Here is a 20,130-nt window from a genome sequence, read left to right as displayed (position 1 = left end):
CTAGCAGCTTATTAAAAGCTTTCATACCTAAACCTTTTCTTTTGAAAAATGTATTTTTAGACTGACTTCCTAATCTGCATGTCTTAAATGGCCTTTTGATGCTAGGTCCTTTGTCTTTATGCCACTGGGCTGGATTTCCCTGAGCAGTGCAGGGGGCTGGGGGCAGTGTGGTCCTAAGGAGAGCCCTGGCTTCCTGGAGAGGGCAGCCCTGGCTAGGCCCTTGGCCCCTGTGTACAGAAAACCTACCAACATTGCTTATCTTTTCAGAGCAAAACCTGGAGCGGCAGGTGCTGCAGACGCAGTGCCGACGGCTGGAGGCCCAGCACTACAGCCTCAGCCTCACGGCCGAGCAGCTCTCCCACAGCATGGCGGTGAGTCTCGGGTGCCACCCCCCTCGAAAGGGAATACAGATCAGCTTGGGGGGGGGGTCTTAAAACACCCCATGCTTTGTTTAATGTTGCAGTTTGTGTTCATCACCCCTACAGATGAGTTTTGAGGGGTAATGCTGCTCTTTGAGGAAGCTACAACTTGTAATCATTCGGGAGCCAATTGGTTCTCCAAGATTCAGCTAAGGAGGGAGGTGTTGTTAATTTACAGAATATTGATCCTGGAAGGGAGATGTTACTTGCATATCCCTCTGGGCGAGGCAGCAGCTGTATCCATCTCCCCCTACAAGTTTTTGCTGAGGATGGAAGAGGGTTTTAACAGGAGGAGCAAAGCTCTGGCACAGCTGACCCCTCCTACTCCTGGAGCCTGGCTCCACTGCTCTGTCAGCCGTGCGCGTGTATCCACGCCCTGGCTTCCTCCCGCGTGGGGACATGGGACTGTAGATCTTGGCCACTTCAGAGCAGCAGCAGTTTTATAATAGGGCGAATTTTTAAAATCTTAGGGGTGATGTTGAGCCAGCAGTGTACCCTGGTTCCATGGGAGTGAACTGGTTCTCCCAGAGACCACGGTCCGAATCCTGTGCCGGGAAGGGGAGGTCGTGGAGTCTAGAAGGTGTGCCTTTCCTCATGGCCCCCAGAGCATTCATGCATCACACCCATTTCCCTATTGCAAAATGAATGTTTTACCTCAATCTCTGTCTCCAGGAGTTGAGGAGCCAGAAACAGAAGATTGTTTCGGAGAGGGAGCGACTCCAGGCAGAACTGGATCACTTAAGGAAGTGCCTTGCGTTGCCTGCAATGCATTGGCCTAGAGGTTACTTTAAGGGATATCCTAGGTGACGGTTTCCCTTGCACTAGGCCGAACCTATAGTATAGAAATATTATCTATTTTATTACCTTGAATATTTAATATTTTTCACTGGGAGGTTTGAAGCTTAAAAAAAAAAAGAATGTGCCATGCATGAAGCAAAGGATTCCAGGCTCCAGACAAATGAACGAACTCGCCTTGACTTCAATGCAACTGAATCACCTTTGTCATTCAGCGAGCAACCAACGTAGGATGCCCATCTTTCTTTCTTTTTAAAGGTGGTTTTATTCTTCCCCCGGTCATTATTTTCGAATCTGAAAGTGAAGGCTCCCTTACCAACACTAAAACTTGATCCTTTATGGCCCCTGGGTGCATAAGACTGGATCAGACCAAGCGTGTTTTGTTCCTGGTGTGGCCGTGTTAGCACATCCCAAGAACCCAGTCTGCTTTCACTGTGGCGTGGGGTCGGCCTCGCTCCTCCCCAGGACTGAGACCTGCTTCAGCTGGAAGAAGGTGGGGTGCATTTCCGGTAAAGGGCTTATTTGTTTGTTACTTTTTGGCAAAATTTTTGAAGCAACAGGTCCTAGGAGCACACAAAGCAACAGTACTGAAGCCTCACCCAAAGGCTTTTCCCTGGAAAAGCTCTTCTCTAAAGTGCATCAACAAACTGAAGGTACCTTTTTATTACTCCGTGGGGGAAATGTACAGAGCTCTATGTATACATATGCTCACACCCACCAAATTGTTACTGCAGTGGGCTGTGTTTTCATACAAACGTAAATTTTGAGAGAAAAGTCAAAGGTGCTTCAGCCTTGTACTGTGTATATATATTAAAAAACAAAGTTTTGTATGTTTTTATTACTTTAATTATTGTTATAAAAAGCCTGCCATTTTTAATATGTGGTTTGGGGGGATTTTTGTTTGTTTGTTTTCCTGTTTGGGGGTTTTGTTTGTTTTTTTGCTTTTGTTTTTCTGGGCAAAAAAACTTGCTTTTAGTGTTTGTACTGCTGCTGGTCAGGACATTAAAATATTGAAGTGTTTTTAAAAATTAAAGAAGAAGAAAAGTAAAAGAGCTTACCACTGGCGCCTATGCGATCACTTCATTTTTGAGTTGCACCGGAAAGTGATGTAGAAAGCCATGTGTTACTTCTTACCTCCTCCTGTCCCCTCCCCCTGGCTCTGGACAGCAAACAAACAGAACCAGTTGCTATTGAGGAGGGGCTCGTCCCCAGGCGGGAACAAGCAGCTGCCATGTGTGCACCTGCGTGTGCACGCGGCTCTGTGGAAAGAACCGGTCAGGAAGTGAGCGAGTTCTGTGATAGGATTCTAAGGTGTCTTACAGCAGTCTGAGAACAGGTGCAAAGTAGAAACTTTAGAAGCTTTATTTAGATGCAAAGCTTTGTAAAAGCCTAAAAGTAGGGTAAACAATGTCTGAGCTGAACTCCTCCTCCTCTAGAACTTACTGTCATGAGCACAGGAGTGGCTAGAAACTAGGAATGCCATCTCAGTGCAAAGCAGTGTTTCCTTCTTGTCCCAGTTACTGCTCATTCAGGCAGTGTCTAATCTAGATCAAGCAGGTAATGTCTTGCCGAATGGGCCCACACCAGAGGCCAAAGCAGCCAGTGGTTAGTCTGCCGGGGGTGAGGGTGGAGGCAGGAATCTTGATGGCCGCTGTCCCCTTCACCCTGGGTCAGCGGAAGGGCTGGCTGACCTTCAGGAAGGCTACTCACTGCGATCAGTGGCCGCGCCCTCAGCCCCAGACCTTAGCTGTGCAGAACAGCTTGCTGGCAGATGGCACTGTGTTGCTTTATCTGTTCCCACAGCGTTTGCTTTGTATGTCTGCCAAGAATCTTCCAGTTATTAGCAAACTCAGACAAAAAGTGCCGCCAGTATTATCAGCAGTCAACAAGCGCCTTCCTCTCCACAAAAACGACTTGAAGAGAACGAAGGCCTGTTCTGTGGGCCTCCTCCCCTGCAAAGACATTGAGAGATCACCATGTTCCACAAGTGGGGACAGGTGTTCAGAGGGAGCTCTACTGCCAACAGGGAAAAACTATTACCGAATTTCTCTAAAGTCTGCTTGCTCCTTCTAGTCTGAAACAGCAAGCGTGAGAGCGACATCGTAGCAGCTCACTCCCTGTCCCCCACCATCACAGGAAAGGGCTAGATGCCCCTGCTAGTCAGCTTGGCCGTGGCCAGAGGAAACAGGAAGCCACAGCCCTTCACTAGCTAAGGGGAGTCCCTCGTTGGGGTTTTCTGTAATGGGGGGAGGTCGTGGGGTAAAGGGATGCAGCCATCCGGGAGAGGTCTCTGCCCATGGGTACAAGCTGTGTCCCTGAGCTAGAGGAACTGCTCTTGTCCCTCCGATTGAAAACCCCACCTTCCCCTGCCTTCCTGCTTCCATCACTCTGCCTCCCCACACTCTCACCTATCTGTAATAAGACAATCAGAATATAAACCAGTAAGGCAGCATGAAGAAACTCAGAAAAAGGTAAGAAAGCATCTTCAGAAAACAAAAGTGTACCATTAATGCTTTTTCCCCATCCAGTAATTTTCAGATGATTCAGAAACAGCACAGTAGCACCTAAGTCTCTTCAGTTTGGGCTTAAAATTTGACACACACATAACTTCTGGAGCTTTTTGTTTAGTTCACACTGAGTTTAAAAGATGAAGTTCGGAAGTATACCGAATTTGCTCTAGAATGGATTATGCAACTTCTGTCAGTATTTTCGTGAAGACCTCCGTCTCTCACGACCTTGTGTCTTCCTGCCGCACCTGGAAGAGAGGGCTGCCATCTGTCCTGAAGGGGATTTTGCTCAACTCGTGAGGGTGCTCTTCCAAAGCTGAGTCATGTGGTTCCACATTTAATCAGATCATTAGAAACAACCCAGAGCTCTCCCCAAAATTTGGCACTATATAACCTCATCATTTGGTAATGTTGTGTTTCACATATTTAGAGCCAAATCGACATAAAATAGGATCCTAATCCATTATCTCAGATAAGTGACCAAGATAGGACTGTTTTTCCCTATAGAAAGAATAGAGGCTAAACATTTAATTGGCATTAACATTCTAATAGATTTTATCCTTAAGGAAATTCCAAGAATATTAAAAGGAGCCCACACACACTTGCAGCAGCTGAGAATTACAACACAAGAAATCTCAAGATTATACATGGAATGACATTTTCTTTCCTCAAGTAGCTCACTCAATAAGGCTGCCAAATCTCAAAAATCAGATACCCCCTTTCCCTGTGAACTGTTTTTAAGTAGAAAATTCCAAGGATCCACCACAAGATGGAGATGGTCAGCACAAGCCGATTCTGTTACTCTTAGGTGTGTATTAGCCACTTCGCAGCCATCCCTGCACTCCTTCAAGGAAACCAGTTACTGCCTTCCTCAGTACCTGCGGTAGCCTCTTTGTCCCAACTTTTTCATCCAGCGCTTAAGTGAAACTCTGACCTCTGCCTTGACCTGAGGAAGGCTAATTGGTTGTGTTACTCTGTATGTACCCTGTGCTTAAGGTAGAACAGTACAACCAGTACATGGGAGGGAGGAAGACTGCCTTGGTCACTCTGGGGGCAGTTTAGATGCTGTGAAATTAAACCTGTTCTAAGTGTACTTGTTTGAATTAATTGTATTGTAATATTATTTGTTGACTGTAGTAATTAGGTATTTATGAATATATTGCTGTAATTTCTGACAACATCCAAAAAAATAAAATCTTCCTAAATCATGTTAAGAGGAAAATCTTTGTTATCAGAGGGCCAAAAAAAAAGTGGCGGGGTGGGGGAGAAAAGCTCAATCATCAAGCTTTACGGGTAAAATACGAAGACAAATTGGATAATAACCTCAGCCAGGTTTCAAGAGCACAAGGTCTTAAGGGGTGAGATCTAGGATCTACGAGACTCTGACCCTCCATGTGGTTTCATTCTAGAAGAGTCCCCAGATGAAAAGGCAAGTCCTGTCATCTGAAAGCAACGCTCTAGAACAGTCACCTTAAATGACAGACCAGGTGTTCATTCCTGGCCCTTCAGTGTTCAAATGATCCTCAGCTGTTTGTTGGAGGGACAGCTGGGTAGCGATATGGAACTGAGAAACCGTGCTCAAGTAACAGGAGGGCAGTCTGGGCTTTGAACACTGAAGGGCAAAAACCAGAAGCTGTTCTTTAGGCTCAGGTGATCGTGCATGTACGCTCTGAAAAGCCCTAGGGAGAACGTGCTCTGACGGTGCTACAGTCGAGAACTAGCTGGCTACAAAACGTCCTATCCCTTGTAGGACTCCCTCTACATTTCTCCGCTCAAGGTAAGGTCATTTCTAGAGCAATTCCAACCACTACAATTGAAAAGTATTGCTCCTAGGAAAAGAAATAGACCCTTGGTTGAGACACTACTGCCTCCAACTAGGTCTCTCCCCTCTGTCCACCAAGAGCAGTAATATGGGCCCGACTTTCCCTCCAAATATCTGGACTTCAGCCTCACACACCCCAGAACATGCAATCTGTTTTTCCCAGGCTTTTAAGTTTATTAACGTGAAAGATCTGCACAATGCACAATCGGCAGAGATAAAGTCACTGCAGAATCGGTACTCCTGTCATCCAATTTCTAGCTGTTCGCCAACACCATCCTTGTCTTCCACAGTCCCCCTGACTTCCTTCGTTCTGCCCTGGTGTTCCTTTTTGCTGTTTTCCTGGGGTCTTTCTCTTCTCATACAGGCTGTGTTTGCATGTCAATGTTTGAGTCTATTTTCTCTTGCATAATCCAAGGAATCCTAGATCATGCCAGTTGTCTTGCCACCACCAAAATGGGTTTTTAATCCAAATACAAAGATGACATCTAGTGTGGTCCTGTACATTGTGCTTAGTTTCTCCTGAATTCTTAGCTACTATTGCCTTCCTGGGGTGAAGAACATCAATGACCATCTGTTTCCACTGAAGGAGACCAGTTGGTCATGAACTTCCTCATCTGACAGTTATTCTGTCATTCATGATGGTGGCTGAGCGTGAAGCAGCCAAGGGAGTTCCCCGCCTTTCCTCTTGATAAAAACCTGCTACACTTAACCAGAAGTAGCCAAGAGAACGAGAGACACCCAGAAGGTCAGTCTAAAGATCACCCTTTCCTGCCACACATCTCCATATGGTCAGACCATTTTGGCCACACGATTTGCTCCCTTCACTTGGTAGTAACGCAGGGAAAAAACCCAACGCAAGATCTGGGTGGAGTCCGTCTTTATTGGGTTTAGATGGCGAACTGTGATCAACATTGTCACTCATCTGCCATCCTTCTCTATGTGAACAAGAGTCTAAATTTAGCCCAAGAGATCAGGCTCAAGAAAGGAAAAAAGCCCCAGGCCACACCGCCACTGCTGTATTGATCTTAACACATTTAATGTCACATGTGTTCATGCCCGTGACAATGCAGAGCAGGAGACCACGGGCTGTGCTGGGGAAAATCACTTGTTGTGCCAAGGCTGCTTCCTTTCCCCATAAAGAGAACAGCCGGCTCCTAAAGACAGATGTGGAATTAAAGAATGTCTCGAGGACTAAGCACAAACCTGTTGCTTTCCAACAATGTTATGAACCCATTCCTTGTTTCATTACAGTTTTTCATACATTCAAAAGGGGTTCTAGAACTCCAGAGATAATAGTACCTCAGTCATGTCTTGAGCACTCACACACCACCTGGCAAGCCTCTGGCCAGTAGATGCAAGGCCTTTATAAGTTCAGATCTTTCTCTAGAAGTCTTGAGACTGGATGCTTTCAGAAGGTTGCAGGTTTGTACGGAGTTTGTACATGTGGTTGAGTGCTTGTGTGAGGAAAGTCCCGCTGGTGTTGATTTCCATCAAGGTCAGGTTATCCAGCTAAAAACAAGAGAAAACCAACTGGGTTGGTGAGGTATGTTCGATTTGAGAAAATGTAAAATCTACTGAATAAAAAATAAGTAACCAATGAATAATATTTAAAAAAAAAAAAAAAAGGTGGGGCGCCTGAGTGGCCCAGTGGTTAAGCGTCTGCCTTCGGCTCAGGGCATGATCCCAGCGTTATGGGATCGAGCCCCTATCAGGCACCTCTGCTGGGAGCCTGCTTTTTCCTCTCCCACTCCCCCTGCTTGTGTTCCCTCTCTCGCTGGCTGTTTCTATCTCTGTCGAATAAATAAATAAAATCTTTAAAAAAAAAAAGGGCACAGCTAGTAAACCCTGCTTGGAATAATCCAAGCAGACAGGATACTGGGGGCAATTCGTTGGCACCAGCAGGCAGCCACAGGCCTTCGTGGGCATACGAGGAGAGTCAGGTGCCATGGGAAGGGCCCCTGTGCCCCTGCCCTGCATGCACCTACCTTGGCATGTGCCTCCTGCTGTCTCACAAAGCTGTCAGCAGACACCCGCAGTTTGGCTATGCGAGTGTCCCACACATCCTTGATCAGGGTCCGGATCTCATCTGCTTTCGGGATATTGTCTGAAGCACTAAAAGCAGCAAGGCGAGGGGGAATCACATAAGGAAGCACTCGGTAAACTAAAGCAACATCCAGGTGGAAGTGGCCTATATTACTTTTTAAGTAGGTTCCACACGGAACGTGGAGCTCAGACTCAAGACTCTGAGATCAAGAGTTGCATGTTCCTCGGACTGAGCCCGGCAGTCGCCCACCCCCCCCACCAGGTGGAAGTGGCTTTTAAAAAATTGCTGCTTGGCTTCAGGAAAACACAAGCAAAATGTGTTTTCCTTTGTTTTCAATTTTAAGATGTACAAATTTCTAGCAGTTAAGCTTGGTGCCAAGAAAATTCAGCCATGGGGATGCCTGGGTGGCTCCATCAGTTGGATATCTGCCTTTGGCTCAGGTCATGATCCCAGGGCCCTGGGACAGAGCCCCTCATCAGGCTCCCTGCTCAGCTGGCAGTGTGCTTCTCCCTCTCCTCCCCACTTGTGCTCTCTCGCTATATCTGTGGCTCTCGCTAATAAATAAAATCTTTTAAAAAAAAAAAAAATTCAGCCATGATCCACACAGTTCTATTCGTGCTCACGTAGCTGTTCCATGGCAGGCTGCAGTACAAGGACTTCAGAGAATAAGCTCTAAGTTGGACATCCTCCATTGCAGGGTAACTGAGTGTTCTGTGCTGTAGAATTTCCATCTTGAAGGAATTTGTTTCAAGGGCTGGGTCAGAGGTCATGACTGCTATTGCTCATACCACAGCATTTATCCAAGGGCTTACAACCCACCAGGGAAAGAAGACAACGGCTCTATGCCAGGCACTACAAAGCATTTCTATCCTCCCAAAGCTCTGAAGACTAGGTGCTATCCCACTCCAGAGAGAAAATCAGAGAAAACACAAGTACAGTTACAGAAACCACAGACTAAATTGCAGATTAGCATAAACCGAGCCATACCAATACACGGCAAATTCTGGGTAAAAGTTTGAACAGGAGTCAGCAAGGGTCAGTGACAGCCTTCCTGTCGTGAGCTACATTTTGGATCTTGGATCCTTTTAGACCATCCTACTCTTTTTTTTTTTTTTTTTTTTTTAAGTAGGCTCCACACCCAGTGTGGAGCCCAATGCAGGGCTTGAACTCACAACCCTGAGGTCAAGACCTGAGCTGAAATCAAGAGTCGGACGCTTAACCGACTGAGCCATTCAGGTGCTGCTTGTTGTGAGCTACATTTTAAACTAATCTTTGAAGGAAAAGACAAAGAAGAAGATGAAAGCAGAAGCTAACACTGTCCATCACCAGGCATGCTAGGAAAGCTGAAGTGGCCTCTCCATATGCTGAAAGTAGCTTGTGATTAGTAGCAGGGAATCAGTGGTATAAAATTTACATAGCGGGGGTGCCTGGGTGGCATAGCGGTTAAGCGTCTGCCTTCGGCTCAGGGCGTGATCGTGGCGTTATGGGATCGAGCCCCACATCGGGCTCCTCCGCTAGGAGCCTGCTTCCTCTCCCACTTCCCCTGCTTGTGTTCCCTCTCTCGCTGGCTGTCTCTATCTCTGTCGAATAAATAAATAAAATCTTTAAAAAAAAAATAAAATAAAACTTACATAGCAGATTGTATGTAAGACCCAAACATTAGGATCTTATGCACTGACAGACAGGTTAAAGAACAAAGGACCCCATCAATTTGTTAACTGAAGTGCGGAACAGTGGTAAAATTAGGTTCCTTGGCCAAATTAATTACAAAGAATCAAAAAGCCGAAGTTTCAACAGAAACTGCATACATAAGATCCTGAACTTCAACAACTAAAGGTGAACCGGGGGCTCACCTCTGCTTCCATATTCTCCCTTCCAAGTCACCCCTGCCCACTGCCTCAGAAGGCTCTCCAATTCATCAGATGACACACCCCTGCCCAACACCCTCCCTAGGACACTGCAGCCACAGAATAACAGCCTCAGCTCCCCGACTCTCCACCTAGTCTACACCAACCCCAACAACTCTGCTTCCCCAAACATTCCGTGCCCGTTCACATGTCCCTGCCTTCTACCTACAGTGTCCTCTTCCCTAGTACATTTTCCCTCCTTCTTCAAGCCAGGGACCCCTTCTCTGACACCACCAGGCATTAGGGCTGCATCCCATTACGGTCTGAACGGGACTAATCATGCTGCAGTGTGGGACTACTGGTTTACAGGCCCACACTGCTCCCAGACAGAGTGGCGCTCACGCCCATGTGACTACTTCCATTATCTAGTGGAATGCTTAGTCTGGCGTAAACTACAGTCTCATATCAATTTAAGGGCAAATCCATGTTACATACCCCAAATTTTCACTTGAATTCAATAGTGTCATTCAGTGGGGGCTCTTGCTCTAGAGCAGACAATAGGGACCATCCCAATTTTTGTTCTAGCTCTGCTCTTGTTTCCATCAATGAAAAGGAGCCCAGGGGGCACCTGGGTGGCTGAGTCAGCTAAGTGACCAACTTGGGTCTCCGCTCAGGTCTGGTTCTTTTTTTTTTTTTTTTTTTTTTTAAGATTTTATTTATTTATTTGACAGCGAGAGAGACAGCCGGCGAGAGAGGGAACACAGGCAGGGGGAGTGGGAGAGGAAGAAGCAGGCTCTCAGCAAAGGAGCCTGATGTGGGGCTCGATCCCAGAACGCCAGGATCACGCCCTGAGCCGAAGGCAGACGCTTAACGACTGAGCCACCCAGGCACCCCTCCGCTCAGGTCTTGATTGAGGTCACGAGTTCAAACCCCTCATTGGGCTCCATGCTGGGCATGGAGCCTACTTAAAAAAAAAGAAAAAAGAAAAAAAGAGAACATGCTCAGGGCTTAAAAAGCTTGACATTTTGCAAATTACTGTCTAATAAGCAAAATCATCCACACTTGCTTGGCCCCCTCTGCTGATTTCATTCATTCATTCAACAAACACGTTTGCACCAGGCATCATACTAGTGCAAACAAGATGCAGTCCCTGACCTTTTTTACTTTTATTTTTTTAGAGGAAGAGAGCACATGCATGCACAGATGGAGGCGGATAGAGACTCTCAAGCAGGCTTCATGCCCAGCGTGGAGCCTGACACAGGGCTCAATCTCACAACCCTGAGATCATGACCTGCATCAAAATCAAGAGTCAGACACTTAACCAACTGGCCACCCAGGGGCCCCAGTCCCTGCCCTTTAGAACTGGAGTGGGGCTGGGAGGGCACAGCCTGACTAGTGATTAGAAGATTATAGCTGACAAATAACATGGGGACTACAGAGCTGCCAAGAGGACAGGCATCCTTAACCTGTGAGACAGCACCAATTAGGCTAAGCCAAAGGAAAGAACAGATAATAGATGGACCTACTGAACAGAAGAAACAGTATATGAAAGCCCTGAGGACCTTGGTATGTGGAAGGAAGTAAAGAGGCCAATGTGAGCCTGGAACCCAGGGAATCAGAGAGAAAAACTATAGGAGCCACAAAGGAGCCCAGCTAGGCAGTGCTTTGCATGCCATCATGAGGACTTTAGCCTAAACCCTGGACAGGCTCCAAGGAACAGGGGTGTCACATGGCAGCTCCATCTTTAAAAGTCCACTCTGGCTACAACGTAGAGAATGAATTAAAAGCCAGTGGGAAGCCAGAACTGAACATACGGGAACCAGAAGCTACACCACCACACTTTTTGCCACCAGTGGGTTTTCATTACAGCTAGGGTTCAGAGCAAGTGCTAGCCCTCTGGCCTTTCCTATGAAAGACATGCAGGAACTTAAATGCACATAGTGGAAGACAAAGGGGTAAAGCTTTACCAGTAAAACACAGCCACAATTAAGAAAAAGGCTAGAGAGGGAGCCCTGGGTGGCTCAGTCGGTTGAGTGTCTGCCTTCAGCTCAGGTCATGATCGCAGAGTTCTGGAATTGAGTCCCACATAGGGCTGGCTCCCTGCTCAGTGGGGAGCCTGCTTCTCCCTCTGCCCGTCCTCTTGTTGGCTTTCTTTCTCTAATAGGTAAATAAAAATCTTAAAAAAAAAAAATAAAGAAAAAGGCTAGAGAGGATAATGGAGACTCACGGGGTTCAATGTCAAGTGATAAAGCAGCAAGGGTCTCCCTAGGAGAGGGAGGGGTGGGAAAAGTAAAGGACAAATGGGAAAGCCCAGGCAAAAGAGTGTGTGCCACAAATGCCTCCCAGGTTACTGACCCAGGGAAGTGGGTGGCCAGGGGTACTCGCCTCACCTCAGAGCCGAATGTGGAACAAGAAAGGAAGGACAGAGTGAAGGACGAGAATCAGGAGTTCCGCCTTACAGGTGGCTCTAAGGAGAATACTTACTGATTTAACAGGAGTTTGGTAAGTTCCATGTAGTAAGGGCTAGGCATAGGGGTAAAAGTTTCTTCCTTTCGTTCATGATCCCTAATCTTCTCCAACTTTTCTGAAATTCAGAAATGTATACATTTTACCATCACCATACCCAAAATATTTGTTTAAGCTTTCCAAATTTACTAAGTGTTTACATTACCTATTGGATCAACTAACAAAAACATGAAGAAAAAACATTTTTTGGAATAACATATCACTAACTAGATGATTCAGGGCCTATTTCCTCAAAAGTTTCTCTTAGAGGGGCGCCTGGGTGGCTCAGTCAGTTGAGCGTCTGCTTTAGGCTCAGGTCACGATCCTGAGGTCCTGGGATAAAGCCCCACATCGGGCTCCTTGCTCAGCTGGGCGGCCTGCTTCTCCCTCTCCCTGCCGCTCCGCCTGTTTGTGCTCTGTCAAATAAAGCAATAAAATCTTTAAAAAAAAAAAAAAATGTTTCTCTTATAGAAGGTGGTAAATTCGTGTTCGTGTTGCTGCTCTGGCCTACAGGATATATTACTGAAGAAATTATGTCTGAGTCAGAAGCTCTTTTCTTAGGGAAAGAAACAAGCATTCTACCTTTGATGCAAAAGGTGATGAGAGTAACCAGTGACTGGAGAAATTTACTTATATATACGAAGCCTTGTTCAGAGGGGAGCAAGAGGACATAAAACCACAGCCACTCCAGCCTGGGGGTGGGACGATGATCATGAAGGGCCTGAAGCCCAGCATCTAGAATCCAATAGTGGAGTCCCAATTCTACCCAGCAGCAGCACCCCTCTCTCCCTATCTTATGGATCTGAGAAAGTCCTGAATCTGGACTGGCCACTGATGCTGAGGGACACACACACAACTGTGCTGGGGTGGGGGGGCAGGGGAACGGGGTCTTTCAGTGATGGGCCCCCTTTTCAGGGGCCCTTGGTGCCATGCTGCAACCCAATCTATTCCCCTGCTCCATTCACCCTCTCACTCTAACCCAATGCCCTTCTGAGAGCCTGCACGCTCCTGCCAGCACACTGCTCCCAACCCCCTCTACACCTGTCTCTGTGCACGAGGAACAGACTTCCAGGTGTGTCCTGGACCTCCCTCCTCTCTGAGCTGCACCCAACACACCCCAGCAACTGTCTCACTCGAGTGTTTGCTGTTGCCCTCACTACTTAACCATTCCATCAAACTCACTGCAACATCTTCCATCTTAAAAAGAAAATCCTAGGGGTGCCTGGCTGGCTCAGTCAGTCGAGCACCCGACTCTTGATTTCAGCTCAGGTCATAATCTCAGGGGTCTAGAATCCAGTTGCGAGTCAGGCTCCCTACTAAGCAGGGAGTCTGCTTCTCTCCCTCTGCCCCTGGCTCATGTGCTCTCTCTTGCTCACTCGCTCTCTCACATAAAATCTTTTAAAAAATAAAAAATAAAACTAAGTATGGGCGCCTGGGTGACTCAGTCAGCTAAGCATCTACTTCTCGCTCAGGTCATGATCCCAGAGTCCTGGAATCCAGCCCCATGTCAGGCTCCCTGCTCAGTGGGGAGCCTGCTTCTCCCTCTCTCTCTGCCTCTCTCCGCCAGCTCATGCTCTCTGCTTTCTCTAATAAAATCTTTAAAAAAAATAAGGGACACCTGGGTGGCTCAGTTGGTTAAGCATCTGCCTTCAGCTCAGGTCATCATCCCAGGTCCTGGGACCAAGTCCGCATTCTGCTCCTTGCTCAGCTCAGCGGGGAGCCTGCTTCTCCCTCTGCCTGCTGCTCCTCCTACTTGTGCGTGCTCTCTCTCCCTCTCTGACAAATGAGTGAATAAAATCTTTAAAAAAATAAAATAAAATAAAATAAAATAAAATAAAATAAAATAAAATAAAATAAAATAAGGGGTGCCTGGGTGGCTCAGTCATTCAGCTGAGCATCAGCCTTTGGCTCAGGGCATGATCCTAGAGTCCTGGGATCGAGCCCCACATCAGGCTTTTCCACTGGGAGCCTGCTTCTTTCTCTCCCACTCCCCCTGCTTGTGTTTCCTCTCTCACTGGCTGTCTTCTGTCAAATAAATAAATAAATAAAATACCTTTAAAAATAAAAATAAAAAAAAAGACTGTTTAAATAAAGTAAATAAAAAAAACCTTAGTAAGTGAAATAAGTCAATCAGAGAAAGACAATGATCATATGACTTCAGTCATGTGGAATTTAAGAAACAAAACAGGATCATAGGGGAAGGGAGAGTAAAATAAGACGAAATCAGAGAGGGAGACAAACCATAAGAGACTCTTAACTATAGGAAATAAACTGAGGGTCGCTAGAGGGGAGGTAGGTGGGGGGACGGGGTAACAGGGTTATGGGCATTAAGGAGGGCACGTGATGTAACGAGCACTGGGTGTTACATGCAACTGATGAATCACTGAACTCTACCTCTGAAAGTAATAATACACTATATGTTAATTAACTGAATTGTAAAATTATTTTAAATTTAAAAAATTAACTCTTAAAAAAAAAAAAAAAAACCCTCCCAACGCCAGCTACCAAACCTTTTTTTTTTTCAAGAGTTAACTTCCTTTCTTCGACCACTCAGGTGGGTGTCTATTCTACCCCTCTACCAACAATACTCAACACCAAGGCCCACGACCTCTGCTCAGCTGAGCCCAATAGTTCCATCTGTCTTCACATCTGACAAAGATTAATCCTTCTTGGAGGATATTTATCATCTGATTTCTGGAAGACCACACTGAGTTCTCTTATCTCAGATTCCTCCAAGCCGTCCTGACCTCTCAACACTGGGGGTAGCTCAGTGCTCAGATCCCTGACCCCTTCACCACCTAAACTCACATCCCATGTGATGTCATCCTGCCGCATTTGAGCATTCATGAGGACTTCCACATGTGTATCCCCAAATAAGCCCCTTCACCGAATTCCTAAGTACTCCTGCCCACAGTACTTCTACCTAGTTATCTAATAGGCACCTCCGGTGTGACACGGTCAAACCCTGGTCCCTACCCCAGCACTCATGCTCCCGCAGCCTTCCCCAACTCAGGACACAGCAACTCCATGTCCTTTGGTAGTTTGGGCCAGCAACACCGGCAGTCATTCTTCACTCTCCTCTCTCAGATCCCACAGCCTGTCCTTCAGCAAATCCTGCAGATTCTTCCTTCGAAAGACACCTAGACTCCAACCATGTCTGCCCACCTCCAGCAACTGGTCAAACTACTCACAGCCTGGGTAACTTCCTCCTGCCCTCTTCCCACACACATCTTCTCTATACAGTTGACAGATTCTTTTCTAGCATCTAAATCAGAGTATGAAATACTGCTGTTCAAACTGCGATGAATCAAACAGACTGATGTCACCCAGTGTTGGCCAGGATGTGGAACACTGGGAACTCTCACATGTTTCTGGTGGGATCAGAATAGCTCAATCACTCTGAAGGGCTGGGTGGCAGTTTCCTATAAAGTCAACCACGGTCTGACCTATGACCCTAGGTATTCTACCCAAGAGAATTGAAAACATGTGTCCACAAAAAGACTTAGGAATGTTCGTAACAGCCTGATTAGCAATAGCCAAAAATGGGAAACGATCCAAACATCCACCAAAAGCAGAATGGGTGACCCAACCGTGGAATACTCTACCATGAATGCAATAGTACTTAGCAATAAAAGAACGATGTAATGCTAAGTGCAACTACGGGAACGAATCTCAAATACAGTGTCAGAGTGGTGCCTGGGTTGTTCAGTTGGCTGAGTGCCCAATTCTTGGTTTCAGCTCAGGTCATGATATCTGGGTCATGGGCTAGAGGTCCTTGCTTAGTGGGGAGTCTGCTTGGAGATTCTCTCCATCTGCCCCTTCCCCTACTCACAAGTGTGAACTCTCAAATCTTTAAAAAAAAAAAAAAAAAAAAAAAAAGGCACCTGAGGGGTTCAGTTGGTTAAGCGTCTGCCTTCAGCTCTACTCATGATCCCAGGGTCCTGGGATGGAGCCCCAAGTAGGATCCCTGCTCAGTGGAGAGTCTGCTTCTCCCTCTCCCTTTGCCTATCACCCCCGCAGCTTGTTCACTCTCTGTCAAATAAGTAAGGTCTTTAAAAACAAAACAGCATCAGAGAAGACAGTCAAAAACGGACTAACTAGGTGATCCCATTCATAGGACAAGAGCAGACAGAACTCTGCAGTGGCAGAATTAGAGGGCAGCTGGCATGCTCTACTGACCAACTAGTGAGGTTTCACTACTGCTCACCCCAGCATGGCTCTGGCCTGTGAAAAAGCTCAGGCTAACTCTCTCCACACTTTTCTGACTGGCCTGCAATGAGGCGGACTCTTGCCCCTATCACCTTCGGTTTGGACAGGCCGAAACTGCCTGAGGGAGATGCAGCGCTAACAGCCAGACGTGGAGGGGTTCACTGACAAAGAGCCCCTTAGCAAAAGGAACTGGGATTGGGAGTTTCCCTTTGTTGCAGACCCACCAGGGCCACCCCCTCACCGCCTCCCCTTTAGGACCAGAAAGAAAAAAAGCCCAATCTTTCTGAAACTGTATTTGAGACTGCCCGGCTCATAGCATCCTTGGTTTTTTAGTTTTTGGGTTTTTTTAAAGATTTTATTTGAGAGTGAAAGAGAAAGAAAGAGAAAACACAGGCAGGGGAATCAGCAGGCAGACGGAGAAGCAGGCTCCTCGCTGAGCAAGGAGACCAACGCGGGACTCGATTCCAGGACCCTGGGATGATGACCTGAGCCGAAGGCAGACGCTTAACCGACTGAGCCACCCAGGGGTCCCAAAGTGTCATTGCTTCTAGGAAAGAAGTATCCCCAACTGATTCCCAATTTAGAGGGGATAATCAAAATCACTCAGAGGCTTCTCAAACTCTACATCCCCCTCCCCATTCCAAATAAAATCAATGTTCCTTGCTATAATGAGCCACTTTTGTCTCTGAGATAGAAGATTGCCAAGGCTCAGGATAAAGTCGGTCTGCATCAATACATCAGTTTCTTTTTTAAAGATTTGAGAAAGAGTTTGTGCGAATGAGTGGGGGGAGAAGCAGAGGGAGAGGGAGAAGCAGACTCCCCACTCAGCAGTAAGCCCACCCCAGGGCTTGATCCCAGGACCCTAATATCATGACCGGAGTCAAATGCAGACGCTTAACCAAGTGAGCCACCCAGGCACCCCCATCATTTCATTAATAAGACATAATTAATGCACCATACACTCCACCCGTTTAAAATGTACAATTCAGGGGCGCCTGGGTGGCACAGTCGGTTAAGCGTCTGACTCTTGGTTTTGGCTCAGGTCATGATCTCATCAAGGTCATAGGATGGAGCCCTGCATCAGGCTCAGAGCTCATTGCTGAGTCTGCTGAAGATTCTCTGTCCCTCTCCCTCTGTCCCTCGAGCTTTTGCTCCAAAATAAATAAATCTTAAAAAAAATAAAATGAAAAAATAAAACGTACAATTCAATAGTTTTTAGTATATTCAGAGTTGTAGGTGATCTTTGTACCTTTTCTTTTTTTCACTTAGCATAATGTTTCTAGGTTCATTCAGTTGTAGCACGAGCAGGACTTCATTCCTTTACATAGCTGAATAATACTCCCTTGTTTGGATGATGCATTATTTTCATGCATTCTGTTCAATGTGAGAGGACTCTACGCCTTAACATGCTAGTCTACACGTGGGGCTCAAACTTACAACCTTGAGTTCACTCACGATCCCAAAGTAAAGAGTTGTGTGCTCTACTGACTGAACCAGCCAGGCACCTCTGGTTATTTTTTGAAAGTTAAAAGAAATGCTTCTTCAAAGTCATACACTATTTTTTATTTTATTTCAATTTTATTTTTTTAAGATGTTATTTGACAGAGGGAGAGAGAGAGAGGGAAAGAGAGAGGGAAAGAGAGCGAGAGAGCGAAAGAGCGAGAGAGAGCGAAAGAGCGAGAGAGCGAAAGAGCGAGAGAGAGCGAAAGAGCGAGAGAGAGCGAAAGAGCGAGAGAGAGCGAAAGAGCGAGAGAGAGCGAGAGCGAGAGAGAGCGAGAGAGAAAGAGCACGAACGGGGGGTGGGAAGGAGAGGGAGAAGCAGGCTCTCCACTAAGCAAGGAGCCCAATTCTGGGCTCAAACCCACAACCCTGGGGTCATGACCTGAGCCAAAGGCAGATGCTTAACCTGCTGAGCCCCCCCAAGGTGCCCCACAACAGTCTTAATTTTATTTTTTTTTTAAGATTTTTGAGACCATGCACGTGAGCACAAAAGCAGGGAGAGGGAAAAGCAGGCTCCCTGCTGAGCAGGGAGCCCATTGTGGGACTCAATCCCAGGACCTGGGATCATGACCTGAGGAGGCAGAATTTTAAGCAATTTAGCCATCTAGGCATCCCAATATTCTTAATTTTAAAGCAAGTTGAAATATCTTAAAATCAAAATCTGAGCGAAATTTGATACAGATGCCTCAAACTAACATGACATTAGTAATAGTGGTCAGCAAACTAACAGGTGAAACTCCAACCACTCATTAATTTCAGCTGACCAGTGGATGATGGAGTAGGTGGAAAGGGCCTGGGGCTTCCATTTGAGGGAGGGTGTCACCTGGCCCTGCTCCACCCAGGTCCTTACCCACATCCATCCACTCGGGAGGAATCAGCCGACACTTCTGTCTCTGTTTCAGGTTAATTGCCAGCCACAGAGGCACTTCCACTGGTAAACCAGGGTTAAAAGGCCCCAGGTCCCCCTGCCAAAGGAAAACCAAGTCCTGGTCAGACAAAACAGGGCAAAAGGCACTACCGGACCCCACTGCTGTCCAACAAGGCAAAGGGCATTGCAGAAAAGTCTAACGCCCAACTGTGAACACACTCCCAGTGCGGCAGCTCCGGGCGAGCGCTCACGCCCCAAGCGCGGGCCTCACGGGCACACCCGGCCAACCCACCTGAGCCCGGGTTCCTGCCAACCCCTCAGAACAGCTGAGGCACTGGGCCCAGGCTGCGAAGCTCGCCCATCCCTGCGACCCTCTGCGTCCCCCCAACCCATAGCCTTCCCCACCCACCCCGCCACCGACCACTCGGCGTCTTCCTCCCCGGTAGCCCCCATATTCTACCCCCCAGCCTCCTCCGTACGCCCCCCGACCACTCGGCGTCCTCCATCCCGTACGTCCCCCCACTCGGGGTCCCCGCACCACTCGGGGTCCCCGCACGCCGTACGCCCCCCGACCACTCGGCGTCGCCCCCCGCATACCTCTTGTACTCCACCCCGCCCCCCCCTCCGCGTCCCCCCGACCACTTGGCTTCCCCCCTCTCAGGTATTCTCCCCAACCGCTCCGGGTGCCCCCCGACCCCGACCACTCGGCGAGTCGGAGGCCGGGGGGGTGTCAGCGGAAGCCCCAACGCTACCGCCTCTGGCCGGCGCTTGGGCCTGAGGACAATGGCCGACCCAGCCCTTACCCCGATGAGGTAAATCTTGTCTAGGCTGAAGTTTGGGATTATGGTGACCAGCTCCTTCTCGGCCAGAAACTCCACCTCCGCCGCGTCCATGCTGGCCACAGCAACCCGCCCGGGACACGCCGCCGCCGGCCGCCCCTCACCAGCCGAGGGTAAAGGATCGTGGCAGCTCCTTTCCCGCCAATACGCGGGGCCCACCCCCCCGGCCGGAAGAAGCCTATAGCAATAGGCCAGCCAATTGGCCAGCCAATAGCGACGCGGCACTCTCCCCGTGGCGGCGGGAGGCGGGGACCGCGGTCGCTTCGAGCCCACGGATTGGCGAACGTCAACGAGGCTAAGCAGACTACGCCCACAGCGTCCCCGCTCGGTCCTCCTCGAGACAGGCCCGGGCCCGCCCCTCCTGCGGCCCGGCCCCGCCCCCCGCCCTCTTCTCGTGGGCGGGGCACAGCGCGGTGCACCTGGCGCTGTGGGCCTTCCTGGTGCGTCTCCACGCTTCCATGTCCCTTCACCTGTCACGGGCGCCTACACTGAGTCAAACTGGAGGTGGAGTTCGGGGCACGTGGACACCGGGTCCCGCACCCGGCCAGAAGTAAATGCATTTATTATTAGGTCATGGCTGTGACCGGCTAGACGAATGGGGCCCTTGCTTCCCTTAACTTCACAATCTTCTCTCTTTACATGTTGGTTAGAACCTATAAAAAGGCAGATTCCCCCGCCCCACGCACATCTTCCGATTCGGAAACTCAGAATGTGTGCTTTGGCAAGCATCCCAGGTGAGACTCAGAAAAGGCAGGTTTGCACGGCTTCTCTGTCC

General features: G+C 48.0%; 2 protein-coding genes across 5 annotated transcripts in view; one reads left to right on the top strand and one right to left on the bottom strand.

Annotated features, from left to right (window-relative positions):
- Positions 1-4,929, top strand: part of GSE1 (Gse1 coiled-coil protein) — a 408,420-nt gene extending 403,491 nt beyond the window's left edge. For all 4 annotated transcript variants that reach the window (XM_045772840.2, XM_045772842.2, XM_045772843.2 and 1 more), the window contains 2 exons: positions 268-371; positions 1,092-4,929. In XM_045772840.2, the coding sequence (XP_045628796.2) occupies positions 268-371; positions 1,092-1,226 (239 nt within the window). In that variant the 3' untranslated portion in view covers positions 1,227-4,929. The remainder of the gene's footprint in view (positions 1-267; positions 372-1,091) is intronic.
- A 1,474-nt stretch (positions 4,930-6,403) lies between these two features.
- GINS2 (GINS complex subunit 2) lies at positions 6,404-19,500 on the bottom strand. The gene is made up of 5 exons (XM_045772844.2): positions 19,320-19,500; positions 18,499-18,613; positions 11,919-12,018; positions 7,529-7,655; positions 6,404-7,052 (listed from the first exon to the last, which is right to left on the bottom strand). Exons 1-5 carry the CDS (start codon positions 19,407-19,409, stop codon positions 6,927-6,929), a joined length of 558 nt encoding a protein of 185 aa, XP_045628800.2. The 5' UTR covers positions 19,410-19,500; the 3' UTR covers positions 6,404-6,926.
- Positions 19,501-20,130: the final 630 nt, after the last annotated feature.

This window comes from Ursus americanus, chromosome 21 (genome assembly GCF_024610735.1).
Source record: "Ursus americanus isolate L20-20 chromosome 21, mUrsAme1.1.p, whole genome shotgun sequence".
NCBI classification, from domain to species: domain Eukaryota; kingdom Metazoa; phylum Chordata; class Mammalia; order Carnivora; family Ursidae; genus Ursus; species Ursus americanus.
Note: the sequence above shows the minus strand (reverse complement) of the source record. Positions and strands in the feature narration are given on the sequence as shown.